The sequence below is a fragment of the Meriones unguiculatus genome, chromosome 6, assembly GCF_030254825.1.
Source record: "Meriones unguiculatus strain TT.TT164.6M chromosome 6, Bangor_MerUng_6.1, whole genome shotgun sequence".
Taxonomy (NCBI): Eukaryota; Metazoa; Chordata; class Mammalia; order Rodentia; family Muridae; genus Meriones; species Meriones unguiculatus.
The window spans coordinates 91,373,873-91,390,542 of NC_083354.1; the positions used below are offsets into that span (position 1 = coordinate 91,373,873).

General features: G+C 43.3%; 1 protein-coding gene across 1 annotated transcript in view; it reads right to left on the minus strand.

The window, feature by feature from the left end:
* Parp8 (poly(ADP-ribose) polymerase family member 8) overlaps positions 1-16,199 on the minus strand; it is a 176,012-nt gene extending 159,813 nt beyond the window's left edge. Inside the window, exons 1-3 of the mRNA XM_060385735.1 lie at positions 15,958-16,199; positions 15,758-15,859; positions 14,945-14,999 (exon numbers count right to left, since the gene is read on the minus strand). Coding sequence (XP_060241718.1) covers positions 14,945-14,999; positions 15,758-15,859; positions 15,958-16,063 — 263 coding nt within the window. The 5' untranslated portion in view covers positions 16,064-16,199. The remainder of the gene's footprint in view (positions 1-14,944; positions 15,000-15,757; positions 15,860-15,957) is intronic.
* Between the last annotated feature and the right edge of the window lie 471 nt (positions 16,200-16,670).

Below are 16,670 nucleotides of genomic sequence, written 5' to 3' on the forward strand. Positions count from 1 at the left end.
AATTTTATGACTCTGTCTTGTTTTGTTGAGATATAGTCTTACTATGTAGCCCAGGCTGGCCTCAAACTCATCATCATCCAGCTTTCAAGGGCTGGAAGCAAAGGTGTAAACCACCAAGCCAGGCCAATTCTGATCTATTACTTACCACACGGATCCCACTTCCACTTGGAAACTACCCCTTAAAAGGCAGAAACTGAGGCTGGAGAAGGCTGTAGCTAAAACTCTCATACTAGGGCAACAGTAAAACCCTGCTTCAAACAAGGCACAAGGGGAGGCCAGCACACAAAATCGTCGCCAGAGCCCAACACATGGCCTTTAAATATATTTATATATACAAATCTGAACACACACACACAGAGTAACATAAGTTACTACAATATGGAAAGCTAATGAAAGTGAAGTGCATATCTGTTTTTGAGAAGGGAAGGGTCTCATGCACTTCAGGCTGGCCTTGAACTGGCTACGTAGCTGAGAATGAGCATGAACTCCTGTTCACCCTGCTTCTACCCATACATTCTGGGATTTCAAGTCTGTAGCACCAGGCTTGTTTCCAATGTTTTTCTTCACAAAGTGTATGGAATCATACACAACCAGATCTCAAAGATGAAAGTTAATCCATAAACCAGACACGAGGGTGACACCTGAATCCCAACCCTGAGAGGAAAAGGCAGGTGGATCACAAAGAACCTGAGACGAATCTGAGGAGACGCTGCCTCCAAAATGAATACATGCGGATAAATGAATGTGCCGCTGTTTCAAAGGAGGATCTCTCCTATCGGCAGACTGGGGGCTGGGCATGAGAGAAGAGGGAGAAAGGGTGTGATCGGGAGGGGACAAGGGAGGGGGAAGCTGGGATACAAAGTGAATAAATTGTAATTAATTAATTAAAAATTATATAAATAATAAAAAATAAAATTGTGGGTACATAGTTTTTTAAAATCATGTGTTGCTACTCATGATAGTCCACCCTACATATTACTATATTTCTTGGCCACACTGGGTGCTCCTTAGAAGGATAAAAACTTTTATAAAGACTGTTAGTATCTCTTAGAATACTAAATACTTGTTTAGTTTATAATCATGTGAATATAACCAACGACAGATTTCTAATATCTTCAAATTGTGATTGATTTCCATGTACTTAGCTGAAATCATAACATACACAATGCATTTTAGTTTTGTACCAAGGCACTTTTACTTCCTAAAAACTGTTAATTTATTTTATATTTATCTGATTCAAACTTCTGTGCTTTGGTAACATTTAAAAATTCTTGGAGCTGGAGCAATGGTTCGGCGGTCCTGAGCGCTTGCTGCTCTTGTAGGCAACCCGGGTTTGTTTCCCAGAACCCACGTGGCAGCTCCTCACCGGACACACACACACACAAGGTTTGAATACATGCATGTGGGGACTCACACACACAGAAACGAGTCTTTTTAAAAATCTTTCTATGCTTAGAATCGTTATCTATTGGGGAAGTCTTGGCCTTGGATCATAAGGATACAACTAAAGTAGCCTCAACATGCACTCAGAAACTGCAAATCATTTTGTATCCCCCAAACAAAAAAACTTTTATAAAACTACTACCACAACTCGATATTTGCCCCTGCCAAATGGCCACAGTTGGGAAGGATGCTGAATGCACGAGACATCAAGAACTGAGGGTCCAGGAAATGTTAAACTAATGGCATAGGAAGTCAACACAAGAAGCACATTTCAAATTAAACTAGTACAATTTCAAAAAATTAAGTTTAAAGTGTTTCTTGGCTCAAGATCTACCAGTCTGGAGCCAAATTCAACCAAGAATAGTGATCTCAGGGAAATCACCTAATTAAGTCACCATCTCCGCTAGGCTGCTTTTCTCCCTACAGAAAAGAAGTTGGCTCACAGCAGGTTAGTCAAACTCCTTCCTCAGTTACCTAAAAATAAATCTGACCACTCATTACAGAAATCATTTCAAATTCCATAGTGGTAATAAAATAATAGCTGCTATGGGATGGATTTTTTTCCTTGTATGTCGAGTTGTGATACATTTTAATAAGAAATGGTTACACTGTCTTTACCTGGTGGATTTTAGCATCCAACCTAAGTCAATAGTTAATACCTTAGTCTGCTCTTAGGTCAAAGGCGAGGTACGGGGGTTAGTTTTAGTTTTCAGTTGTTAACTGGTTGAGAATAGCCTAGGAAGAACTGTCTAGATGAGGTCACTATGCAGACACATCTACCTGTGTGTGAGAGAGGGTGGAGGGGGATTGTCTTGATTACTTTAGTGAAGGGGCGCAGGGTGGCCCCTTGTGGGCGGTGTCATACCCTGGGTTTGGGTCTAGGCTTTGTAAGAGTGGAGTAAGTGAGCTGAATATAAGCATGCATGCACCTATTCTCTCTGCTCTTGATTGTGATGGTGTTTCAAGTTCCTACTGTCCTGACTTCCCCTGTAAGACAGACTGTAACCTAGAATTGTGGAATAAAATAAATTCTTCCTTGTGTTTGTTTTGCTTTTTGGTTTATTTTGTTGTTGTTGTTTGTTTCTCTTTTTTTTTTGGTTTTTGGGTTTTTTTTTTTGCTGAGAGTATTTTATTACAGCAAAAGGAAACAAAATTAAGGTGTGTGTGTGCTGACTCATCAGTTGAAAAGAACAATTCATTCAGTTAAGATTTTGCTCATTTAAATAAGAAATCTAAAATGGGGATGGAGAGATGGCTCAGAGGTTCAGAGCACTGGTTGCTCTTCCAGAGGTCATCCTGAGTTCAAATTCCCACATGGCGGCTCACAACCATCTATAATAAGATCTGGTGTCTTCTGGCATGCAGGCACACATGTAAACAGAGCATTGTATACATAATAAACGAATCTTTAAAAAAAAAGAAAGAAATCTAAAATGAATAGATTATTTGTCATTGTAATGCGCCTGTGGCTTCCCTGAATCAGAAAAGGCGTGGAGCATTCTTACCGGATGACAGTGACGATCATCGGATCATCGTGAACTATCCAAGACATCTGACAAGCCCCAAGACCACCACAGCACGCCTGAAACAAGTATCAGCAGAAGTGGGCCAGGGCTTCCTAAGGCTACCTAGCAGGCACACCTGTTAGAGGGGCACTTTCAGCACCTTACACTTGTGCAGACAGCATGTGGGAAGCCCACACAGGCACAGCAGGGATTCCAGGCCAGCCTGAGCTATATAATGAGATCCTGTCTCACAAGCACGATCAGTATCTCCAAAACACAGTAATATTTACCCTCATTAATAGTAAAAAAAAAAAAAAAAAAAAAAAAAAAGCTTAAGAAAGGTTGTTAAATTCTTCTCACATGGTCACTTGAAGGAAATGATTTTAACTAGAGATATTTTCCCTCGTTACTTTTTTTTCTCTCTCTCAACATAACTTATCAAAGAAATGAAATATCTGAACAAATTCCAGAGTTCCTTCATCCCGGGCTTCTCCAAAGGATGCTACACCAGACTGCTCACTAAGATACTCTACTGCGGCCACAGCGGCAGAATTTAAAGGATAATGAGCCCTTCGGCTACCTCAACACTTCGTTAAGTCTTATTTCTCATCTACTCACGCACGAAAGACGCCTCTACTAACCTCGAGGCTTTGATAGCTAAGAAATTGGTTCAATTGGAGAAAGGGGAGAGAGGACCACAGAAATAAACACACATGCAGAAAAGTTAATGCCATGAAATGCCAGCTGCCTTTTAATCAATACCTTCCTTGTTATAAAACAAATTCATAACAAAAATGCTAAAAAAATTCTTCAGGGCTCAATAAGAATCTATGATTTCCATGCACAGCACACTGTTATTTTCAATGACTAAAGACTCACAGTTTGCCAAAGTGCTTTTCATAAAACAACTCTCCTGAGACAGTCTAGATCTGTAATCAAGTAAGTCTGAACAACCCTGAATACTGCATTCATCTCCTGAATATATGTAATGTGAACCATTACATAAAAGACTCTACAAATCTTACCACCGAAATGGTTTAATTACAACCAATTGAGCGTTTTCCTGACATATCTGACCACAGTCCTTACATCTAATAAAACTGTTTGGGAACCGCTCTCATACAATATAGGAAATAATATCGCTCTGGCATGAAGAAACATAAATATTCATTACATCTAGGCACACTGCTTGGAACTAGAATGATAATGTCCAAACAAAATACTGATGTATCTCTCTAGAACCATTCTGTCTTATTCTTGTTTGGATTTATAATTAAGTCATTTGAGGCTGTGTGCTTAATGAATGATCTTGTTCTTGTTTTGTGTTTCCAGCATTTTTCTTCACAGGTATAAAAGATCAGAAAACGTAGCCATTTCTGAGCCTCGGTGCCACACTTCAAACCAACTAATTTTATCAATGTTTTTTTTTTGTCATTTTATTTTTTGTATATTTTTATTTTAATTTTTATTAATTACAATTTATTCACTTTCTATCCCCTCATGGCCTCCTCCCTTTTCCCCTCCCAATTCCACTCCCCCTCCCCCTTCTCCACACATGCTCCTCCCCAAGTCCACTGATAGAGGAGGTCTTCCTCTCCTTCCTTCTGATCCTAGTCTATCAGATCTCATCAGGAATAGCTGCACTGTCTTCCTTTGTGGCCTGGTAAGGTTGCTCTCCCCTGAGGATGGTGATCAAAGAGCAGGCCAATCAGTGACCCTAACCAAGGAAGTCAAAGACTTGTATGAAAAAAATTTCCAGTCTCTGAAGAAAAAGTTAGAAGAAGATATCAGAAGATAGAAAGATCTCCCATGCTCATGGCTTGACAGGATTAATATAGTAAAAATGGTTATCTTACCAAAAGCAATCTACAGATTCAATGCAATTCCCATCAAATTACCAACACAATTCTTTACAGATCTTGAAAGAAAAATTCTCAACTTCATATGGAAAAACAAGAAACCCAGAATTGCTAAAACAATCCTCTACAATAAAAGATCTCCTGGAGGTATCTCCACCCCTGATCTCAAGCTGTACTATACAGCAACAATATTAAAAACTTTCATGGTACTGGCATAGAAACCGACTGGTGGATCAATGGAATCAAATAGAAGACCCAGAAAAAAACCCACACACTTATGGACACCTGAGTTTTGACAAAGATGCCAAAACCATTCAATGAAAAAAAAAAAGACAACATCTTCAACAAATGGTGCTGGTCTAACTGGATGTCTACATGTAGAAAAATGCAAATAGATCCATACTCATCACTCTGCACAAAACTAAAGTTTAAGTAGATCAAAGACCTCAACATAAAACCAGACACACTAAACCTGTTAGAAGAAAAAGTGGGGAAGAGCCTTGAACTCATTGGCATAGGAGACAACTTCCTGAACAGAAAACCAACAGCACAGGCTCTAAGATCAACAATCAATAAATGGGACCTCATGAAACTGAAAAGCTTCTGCAAAGCAAAGGACACCGTCATCAAAACAAAGCGACTGCCTACAGATTGGGAAAGAATCTTCACCAACCCTTTATCTGATAGAGGACTCATATCCAGTATATATAAAGAACTAAAGAAGCTGAAAAGCAGCAAACCAAGTAATCCACTTAAAAAATGGGGAACAGAGCTAAACAGAGAATTCTCTGTAGAGGAATATAGAATGGCAGAGAAACACTTAAAGAGATGCTCAACGTACTTAGCCATCAGGGAGATACAAATCAAATCAACCCTGAGATTTCATCTTACACCTATTAGAATGGCTAAGAGCAAAAACTCAAGTGACAACACACGCTGGAGAGGATGTGGAGAAAGGGGAACCCTCCTCCACTGCTGGTGGGAATATAAACTTGTACAACCACTTTGGAAATCAATCTGGTGCTTTCTCAGACAATTAGGAATAGCGCTTCCTCAAGATCCAGCCATACCACTCCTAGGCATATACCCAAAAGAGGCTTAAGTACACAATAAAGACATTTGTTCAACCATGTTTGTAGCAGCTTTATTTGTAATAGCCAGAAGCTGGAAACAACCCAGATGTCCCTTAATGGAGGAATGGATACAGAAATTGTGGTACATCTACACAATGGAGTATTACTCAGCAATAAAAAAAACAAGGAAATCATGAAATTTGCAGGTAAATGGTGGGAACTGGAAAAGATCATCCTGAGTGAGTTATCAATGCTTCTTAAAGAAAAGCTTCTATGGGTTAATAGAGATAAAAACAATGACAGAAGCTGGTGAGTCTGGCTGTTGTGTGGATAGATGGTTGGTTGGTTGGCTGGTTGGTTGGTTGGTTGGTTGGTTGGTTGGTTGGTTGGTGTTTTTCTTTGAGACAGGGTTTCAATATATAAGCAAGCTAGGCTGCCCTTGAATTTGCTACCTACCCCAGGCAGGCTGAGCTAGAACTTCTCAACTTTCTGCCTCAGTTTTCTGAGCACTGCGACTGTAGTATGCCCACAGGTGCCAGCACACTCTGTTACCACGATCAAAATAAGCAGAAGACTTCAGAGCTGGTTGAAAATTCATCTTTCAGACTACATTTCAAAGGGCTGAGAAGGAAACTTTGAGGGAAGTCCTGCTAATTCTGTCCAAAGAGAACTGACCTGACAGCCACAGGCTTCAGTGGATCCCTCCCTGTTAAAACTGATTATGGAATCATTTTTCATCCTCCATTTTACTGTCTCAGTTTTGGTCAGATAATGCTGGGATGCAACTCAGGGCCTTGCACATGCAAGGGAAGTGCTCTACCACAGAGCTATCTTGTAAAGCCCTGTCACCTTGTTTTTAGCATCTCCGCCATACTCCCTCTCACTGATATTCAAATGAGGTATTCAGGACACATATTCAGACACAGGCACAGAAGGAGATAATCTATCTGATTATCTGTCTGATGCTCCCAGATTCTAGTCTGTCCTCTCACTCTCTTACTCTGTTCTGCTCATCTCTAAATACCCTACATCCGTGAATGAGTGGACATGCCACTCTTGGGCAAGAAAACACACATGAACTTGTATTTATGATACTAGAATCCAATCTTGCTATCCAAACCAGCTACATTATGCAAGTGAAATTTTTACTATCAATTAGCTTTGAACAGCTGTCTCCTAAATTAATCGAACTGCTGTTCAACAGGGAGAGATGGGAGTAAGTAGACAGACAAAAGAAAGTCAGTATTTAGAAGCAGGAGATGTCCCAAAGAGGGGCAGATTCAGAAAGTGGTTCTTGAAAGCCAAACCAGAAATTTAAGGTTGATTCGGAAAGGAAAAAAAAAATAAAAAATAAAAAAATAAAGTCATATTTGAAAGCTGCTGAACAGGCATGTGTGATTAAATGTATGCTTATGGAAACATTTAAGACATCTGGGCATGTTTGTGCGTCCTGTAATCCCAGGACTCTAAATGAAGAGGCAGAAGGATAGCCCCAAATTCCAGACTAGCCTGTGTTATACAGTAAGTTCCAGGCCAGAGTTACAGAGTAGGATCCCACCTTTAAATAATAATAACTTACAACAACTAGTAAGGAAATTGAATGGGATAGAATATAATAATCAGGATTCTTAAAGGCCACTCCATTTAAGTGCTAGTGGTCTAAATTGAGGCCAACAAATGCTGGGGGATACTGGTGCCAAGAGCAATTTCTAAGTGGGTGGCTGAAACTTCAGGAAGGGGCTGCTGGATATGCGAAGCCTGGTACATACAATGGAAAAGGGGCAAGTAGACAGCATCTCAGGCAAGGTGAGGGCTGAGAACCCAATGCCTGAAGCTGTCCACTGACACCCACACACGCACCCTGGCACGTGAGCACCTACAGGAGAACTCCGACGTAACAGGCATTACACATACACGTGCAAAAATAAACTTCAGAAAATAAATTTCTTGTCTAACGTGGTGACACACATCTCTAATGCAGGCATTGAAGAGGCCAAGCTAAGAGGATTTCTAGTTAAGGACCCAGCCAGTCCTTTTGAGTGAGACCTTGTCTCAAATACTAACATAGGAATAATTATTATCCTATTTCCTACTGGTGTTCAATGAGGTACAGGAAAATGATGTTTTAGTAATGAAATAAAAATATCTCACTGTCAATACCTAAAGTAAACCTTCTAAATCAGTGGCCATTATCTTAAAGCAAGTTTTACCTTCAGGAAGCTACAAAAAGGCAAATCTGGGTACAGAATTTAAAAAATATTTTCAGGATTGATGAAATTTCACTTAGAGTTTTTTTTTTTTAATGCTGCAGAGTAATGATGAGGAATTAAATATTTGCCTAAAGATTCCAGAGCCAAGGTACATAATTTTCCAACTGTTATGCTTTGCACTGGGCCCAGCCACATCTCTTGCCAACCAGTAGATTTTTCAGTACCGACCCTGGAAAACATCCCTTAGCAATCCCTCCCTGTCTCCAAATATTCCCAACAACTCTGATCAGGCCAGTTGAACCAATTCCCCTAAACCTTATATAAACATTGACTTGTACGGAACTGTAGCCTTATTGTCTTGTGCAAATGCTAACCTATTTTAAATTACCCCACCCTCAATTTCTCTAGCAATAAAATGTAAAGTAACCAGCAAAATGCCTTTAGTGTAAGCACAAGGGTGAAAGAAAAGCAGTAGGAGCCTTGCGAAGACTTGGTTCTGCAAAATAAGTATCACGGATAGTATTGCCTTAATCCACAAAATAAAGGTCACACACCATAAATACATACGCTACAATAAAGTGTTATTCATGTTAAACTATAGGTTACTTAAGTCAGTCGGGGAGGGGAGCATCACCAGATTTCCATTTACTTACTCAGTTTCCTTCATACTCCCTTCTCCAGCCACTCCAGCACTTTAAGGAAGACACTTTTAAGAACCAGTATTTTGGATAAAAAAACTAATCTAACTTTAAATCGTGGTAAGCAAGACCCCAGTGTCAAAAGAAAAACATTAATTTTCTATTTTAAAATGGGGACCGTTTTTTCTGACACCTGATGAGTATTTGATGATTCAAACAACTGCATGTTCTGAGATTTCTACGTTGAGTACATACGTGTGTCTTACATAACAGAAACAGAACCTTTTTCAAAGGATTCGATTACTTCTTTCACCCTTCAGATTCCTTACCCTTGTGCATGCATATACTCTCCTTTCCAAGCAAGTCCAGGCTGGCTCTGTAGGTACAGTCAACCTTGTGAAATAGCCCTGGTGACCTGAGTTCAATGCTTAGAACCCATGTGGTGGAAGAAAAAAAAAAAAAAAAAAAAACAGTCCTTCAATTTTCACATTTGGGCCACATCATGTTCATGGCATGAACACACATCCACACACCCTAATCTATGAAATCCAAAGAAAACAAATGCCATTTGGCAATCATATAGATCGTCTCTCCCTATGGCCAAGCATGTATATGAAATTATGAAATTAACACACTGAGGACCCAGGTGGCCTAAAGCCTCTTAAAAACTGGCTTGGTCACCAGGACTCCTGCCTTTTTTAAAAATGGATTCTTTTCAAAGTGCAAATCTCTAGTCTACCAAATAACTGGAGTGTTATCTTCAACACTGGCATTATGTGTCTCTCTGACCCCTCCATCCAAAGCATCTTGAATACGAGAGGGAAAACATGATTTATAGCTTGGCCAGGCAACTTTTGTCACACTGCATTCATAAGAAATTCTGTTGCAAGTGGCATTACCAAAGTGAGGACTCAAGTGTTTAAGTATTTCCATATTTGGTCGTTTAAGTTAGAAAATTCCTTCTGGCCTGGCAGATTTTTTAGCATTCATTTCATAATTCATAAAACATCTACTTATGGAGAAAAAAAAAACAGCGTACTAGACAGTGTTCAAGGGGCGAGGGAAACCACAGTGAATGGGACAAAGTTCCTTCTCTAAAATGCTTACAAAGAGATGTAAAGCAGCAATTAATTACAGAAGACAGGCCCTAATGTACAAAGGTCTAACCTAAACTTTCCACTTTATAAAAATGCAAAACCAATATGCAATCAGCAGAAATCTTCCTCCTACTTTTTAATTTTCATCATTTCCTAGATTAGCTTTAAGATATCTGATGAACTCCCATGATGTTCAGTGACTTCAACTCAGCCCTTCAATCATGAGAGAAAACCCAGTCTTTGCAATGGACTGTGTTGTTAATCAGGATGATGGGCAGGTTATGCATGACTGATGCCTTTCCACCCAGGGTAATATCCTCTTACTGTGGATGGATGAAGGCGTAGCCCCTTTACATGTGGGGGAGCATCTGTGTAATATGACATAGCTCTAGAAACATCTATCACCTTCCTGCGGGGAAAGGCTCCAGAGAAAGAGGTGGAGATGAGAGTTTTGCCTTAGCACGCATCTCAACCATGAGTAATGCCTAAGGAGTCCACGGTAAAGGAATGGAGGGCAGAATGTAGGAGGATGGACACAGGCAAAACGTGCTGAGAATCAGGAGGTAGCCTATGCTCCGAGGAGGACTACTACAGTTACCCAGTGCTCCAGAGCACTTCCCTGCTCAAGGAAGACGTCAACCCACCTGCGACGTCATGAAGGAGAGCTAACCACAGACTGAGGCCACAAGGCCAGGCAAGCGCACAACGTGGGCCAGATAATGTGCTTCAAAGTTAATAATTTCTAATGTAAAAACCAGATTCTTTTTAAAAGAAGGGTTTCAATACGGAGGCCAGACTAGCCTGGAACTCCTAACTCTCCTACTTTAGACTCGCAGGTGTCGATATTTTAGGTATATGGTTATACTCAGTTTAAATATTACATTTCCTAAGGTGCAGTCATGCTTTTGGCTGGGAATCCCTCCATTCAAGAAACATGTCACCATTCCCATGTCCTTTTTAGAGAAAAACCATTAATATTATGTTCTAGTATGTGACGTGTCAGCCAGCACCAAGGACTCAAGGTTATACCGTCAGCTCCACTGGAAGCTGAAAGAGAAATCTCAGAACGGCAAGATGAGCTGGAGCTGTAGTGAGTTCAGGTCTAGCCTGGGTAGTGGGACACTTTGAATATACACAGTAAAAATAAGGGGAGGGATGAGGATTAGTGGTAGAAGGCTTGTAGACCATGTAAGAGATGCTGGGTTCAATTCCTTAGAACACACACACACACACAAATGACCTCTCAGAAGAATATAATTCAATTATATTCTTTTTGGATATATTGGATGTGTATATTTGGATGTGTACATTTTATATGTATATAAACACAAAAATCCTAAATGCAGAAACTGATAATATTAACAGAAGCTGGCGGAATTCCGTAGCATTCTTAATTTTTATTCCTCTTGGCATGTCTTGTTTTCTAAGTATTTTTAACTTATTTTTGTCTGCATCTGTGAATACATGCAAGCACATGCAAACTCCTGTGCAGGCACAAGCCATGGGACACAGGTCTAGACCAGAGGACCCTTTCAGGGAATTGGTTCTTTCCTTAGGCTGTGTGGACACCAGAGACTGAATTCAGGTCATCAGACTCCTGGCAGGTGCCTTAACCAACTTCGCCATTTTACCAGCCCACCCAAAAACTTCTGACAATCAAAACTCCTGATTTTTCTGTTTTTGAAACTTCGACTTTATTTTCATAATGTTCGCATGGTTAAAAGCTCAGGGAATCGGAGAGCAATCTGCAGTCCTGTTTCTGGGCAACTGGGTTCTTGGTCTCTGACCCCAGAGACTGTTTGCTTTCCTATCTCCTTACTATCTGGTTCCACACATTTTATCACTTCTGCTTCTACTGGCACTAACTCCACGTCTAACCACAGGCAAGATGTAAAATCAGAGCCCCAATCCTTTGAGGTTTTAGGGAATGTCCTGCTAATTCATAAATGAAAAAAAATGCTAGGAGGTCAGAAACATGACAGAGTACAAAAAAAAATGATTTTTGCATGAATTCTAAATTGTAGACAGTTGAGGCCTGTTCTTAGCAAATGTCAGAAATCAAGCAGCCCTGGGATTCAGGGATGGGAATGAGGGGGGTTATAGGGAACACTGCTAGAATGAAAGGGTTAAAAAGTAACAGATACTGCCAAATGTCAAGTGGGGGTAGACGCCCAGAAAATCAGCGTTCTTGGTATGTAACACCCTTTCCCCAGGAACAGACATTAAACATCACAAGTGTCTGCAGAGTTCTGTGGTCTCTTCTGCTCATGCGAACCTGGTTGCACTCCTGGGAAGATCAGGGTGCCGTGCACAGGAAGCAGCCTGTGCCTCTGCACTGTGATAGAACAGGGATGCACACCTTGGCTCCCTCAAGTTAACTGGGTAAATGTGGCCAAGTCACGCATGTTGAACTGCTTCTTAGATCACACCAGCAAGTGAGGAGAGGAACTCCACGTGCTTTCTCAACTTCCATCCAACCATTTCCTCTTCCTCACCCCTCAACTCGAGTCCACCAAGGCAGGATACCTAATATTAACTTAATATTACTGTGCCCCTATGAGGACCATTTAAGGGAAGGCTAATCTACAAGGCCTATTTATACTCAGGCATAACAATCAAATCATCTTTTTGCATTTCCACTTATCTACAGAAACACTGAAGTTAAAAAAAAAAGAGCAAAAACGAAAGCTTGGTATTCCTTAAGAGTAACATGAGTGATCAATTTTTATATGTTTGAGACACATAATTCATTCTTAGATAGTGCAAGATATTAAACGCTATGTTAAATTTTATCTACAACTTGAATTGAAACTTATTTCTAATGGTTTAAATGAAATAGCAGTTAAAAAAAAAAAAAACAATTCAAGTTAGCCATGTACTATTCTCCATAGAAGACTTCCTTCAATGGTGAAGTCTAATTTATTTGCAGTGACGACATAAATCCAATGCTATAAGCACGTTAAATCCAGACAGAAGTAGGTGGTGTAGTTGGTCACATCTGTAACTTGAGCACTCAGGAGGCAGAGGCAGGACAAACACAAACCCAAAGCCCGACTGGTCTATGTAGTGAGTCCCTAGCCAGGCTGGATTACGGTAGGACTGTCTCAAAAACAATTTTTAAAATACATAAATAAATCAAGGTCCAGCAAGAACCTTGCTATTTTACTTCTAAATAGCTGATAGGCATGTCAGGTAAGGAAGTGGATAATAACTGTGGGTCTCCAAAATGGATAATGAAAGCAATACGTTTTTTAAGGAAAAAGAATCTCTGTCCCCGAATACAAAGATAAGGGGATTTCCTACCTTCCTGTATTAAACAACTTTATATTTGTTGCACTGTAGAAAAAGCCTCTGAAAAAACAAAGCAATCATACAGCTCTGCCTATTTTTCTTTCCAATTACACACACAAGTCCCAGATATTTAAGTAGGCACAAAGGAAAACCATTACCTCTTAATAGAGTAACATAGGCAAGGAAACATTCCTTATTTTAAAAGCCGTCATGGTACTTGTTTCTACAGTGAAAACTGATGCTATCTTAATTAGTTAATTATTCATCCCCACACCCTAGACTTGATTCTGGAGACATTCAAAACTTCTTCACCTCCAGCTACTGAACTCCAGCTCAGTAATTGCTAATAAAGATTCTTAAGTGCAGTATCTAACAGATGTCATAGGATGTCCTCGCACCCCCATACAGACACTAGAACACAAGTGTCTTACCAGAAATCATAGCAGCTGGGCTACAGAGGAAAGACACACACACACACACACACACACACACACACATCAAAGAAAGGCCCCGTTAGGGTAATCTTGTCCCTACACTCCACTAAAGGAAGCTGACAACTGACTCCACCTGATTGCCTGGGAATGTATTCAATGGCCACGTAGCATGTTTTAGCCCTTACAATAATCCAAGAGTATATTAATCATGTACTAATGTCCTTTGGATATTAAGTGTAGGCACAGCATTAATTTAATCAAACATCCTCTAATTTAATTTGATCCATAATTACAAAAATGATGGTACTCTCAGAAATTAAGAAATAATGTAATTCATTCTCTCCCAAAGATAATGAAGCTTGATAATTCACTGATACATTCGCAACTAGTCAATCAATGTTATGCCAGTCCTGGGACTTACAGTGACTGTATTTGGGTACAGGATAACCATTAAAAAATATCTACAGACGAACGCTTCTTTGCAGTGTTTATATTCATAAATGTTTCCATTAGCTAAGAGATATTTTGGAATGTGGTCAAGCTATTTTGAAAGTCAACTCCTAACAACAGGGCTAGGCTGAGGACTCTCTGAAGACTAAGTCAGTAGCCACAGCTCTTTCAAATCAGTTCTCCCTAAAAGGAGAAAAGGAGAAAACCCTAACCACACACACACACACAAAAAAAATTAAGACAGCAAAGTGTGCTTGCGGAGAAACTTTTGATGCTAATTCTTTCTCAGTACAAAATTGGATTCGGGCTGCATCAAAGCCCTGAAAATTCATTACTAGAATATGCACCTCTCATCTTTCCCCAATAGAAAAAGTCATCCACTCCGGATACATAAAACTCTCCAAAATCCTTTCTACAACTAAATGTGAAAACCAAAATAACCACTCCTTGGGGGAGGAAAAGAAACCCTATGCAGAACTGGCAGACCACATGCTTATGGCAACCTTCAGGAACATGGGAACACACAGCCCCAGCACATCGGGAAAAATCACCACTGTCAAGCAAACTATTTTGTGACATTTTATGTCTTGTACGTGTTTCCCTCCATGGCCAATATTCCAATTTTGCCCTAGCTCGCATGTGTCAAATCCAGAACGCCCAAAGAGCAATAGACCACCGTAGCAGAACTGTTTCTTAACGTGAGCTCTGCTCATCGCGTGTAGCGTAGCTTTAGAAAAACAAACAAACAAACAAACAAACAAAAAACTTCAAACCTATTTTTTTGCCCTCTGCTTTATAAAATCGGGGAACATGGGGACTTGTAATGCAGCTTGACAGCAGCCCCAATATTTAAACCAGCGAAACACCCAAACACGGAACAGGCTAGGAACAAAGGAAACACACAGTGTGGACAGGAAATGAAGCAACTCCATACACACAAATACCTTTTGGGGCCGCCAACGTAGGTGAAAGTAAAGGTGGAGTCTGAGTATCTGAAATCTGAAACGGAAAGTCGTGTTAAAGGCCACCCCGGTGGGCTGGTTTTAACCCCCGTTCGCCTGGAACCTGCTATTTGGTCTGAGCCCAGGAGGCCCGGCCGAGAGGGAAGCAGGGGCTGCGGAGCTGGGGGCGAGCCCGGCCGCGGGGCGGCAGGCGATGCGGGAGCACCCCGCGGGGTGCAGCGGGAGGCCGCCCCCCGCAACAAGTGCCGGGTGCCATGACAACGGCGGGAATTTCCCAGCCCGGCAGCCGGAAGCCAGCCCTGCCAGACTCCGCGTCCTCGGCCTCGGGGTGGGGAGCAAAGATGGACGGAGGGGGGGGACCCCGCGGCCGGGCCCCCCGGGGGTCCGCGTCCTCCCCGCGCTGGCTTGCGGGCCGAGGGGGCGGGAGCCCGGCCGGGCGCTGCCTTCCCCGGGCCTCGGCGGCGCGGCGCGGCGCAGCCCGTCCCTCCCCGGCCGCCGCCGTTCGGCCGATGGCGCAAAGCCGCCGGCTCCGCTCGGCCGCGGCGGCTGCCCGGGCCTGGAGGGGCTGCACGGAGGTGGGGGGGATGAGGGGGAGGGAGGGAAGAGGGGGTTCGCCCCCGCCCCCCATCCTCTCGGGGCTCCAACTCACGCCGCCGCAGCCGTTTCCAAAACGCACCCACCCGGAGCGGGGACTCGCAGCCCCACAGCCCCAGCTCCACGCGTCGGGGTCAGAGATCTGGGCAGGGTCGGGGGAGGCTGGCTCCGGGTCCCGGGATCCGGCAGGCGAGAACTCACCTGCAAACAGGCAGTCCTTCTCGGCTCTGGACTTCTGGATCACGACGTCGATATCCTTCTGAATTCTCTCTTGCCGTGAACACATCCCCATTAAATAAACCCCTGGAAAAGAAGCAGCCGCTATTTCCACCCCACCCCACCCCCCTCGCACGCTTCCAGCTTCCGTAAATATTCAGTTTAAAAAAAAAAAAAAATGAAACCTCTGGCCGAGGCAGGGGCTGGAGGCGAAGTGGTTTCGGAAGTGATCCCGGGTGAGAGAGGAGGAGGAGGAGGCGGAGGAGGAGGAGGGGGAGGTCGGCTTTGCATCCCCAGATGTGACCGCCCAGCTGCTGCTCGCCGCGCCGCTGCTGGATTCCAGTTTCCTCCCGTTCTGACAATGGATGGTGATGACACCGAGTCTCACTTTCCCCCTCCCTCCCTCCCTCCCTCCCCGCCCGGACGGGCGGCCGCGGGGAGCCGGGGGGCCCGGAGGGGGGCCGGGGAGCGCTGGGGGAGCGCTGGGCAGCGGCGGAGCGGCGTGCGCCGGCGAGGGGCGAGCCCCGCTCCGGCTCGCGCGCGCACACCCCCCGCGGCCCGCGCGCCGGCCTGCCCACACCCGCGCACTCTCGCGCCCGCGGGCGGCGGCCGTGCCCGGGCTGCTGCAGCGCCGCCCGCCCGCCCGCCCGCCGCGGGTCACCGGGCCCGGCCGCGCGCCGCTGGGGCTTTAAGAGTAGCCGCCGTCCGCGCAGGCTGGGCCCTCCCCACTCCACCTCCCACCTCCCCCCCCCCCACGGCCGCCACTCGCGCCGGGAGCTGAGTGACAGTGGAGGGTAGTGAAGATTCCCTGGGGCTCCCAGCCTCTCCAGCACCGCCGCCGCCGCCGCCGCCGCCGCCTTCCACCACTTTTATGAATTCGACTCCACTTTCAGAAGGA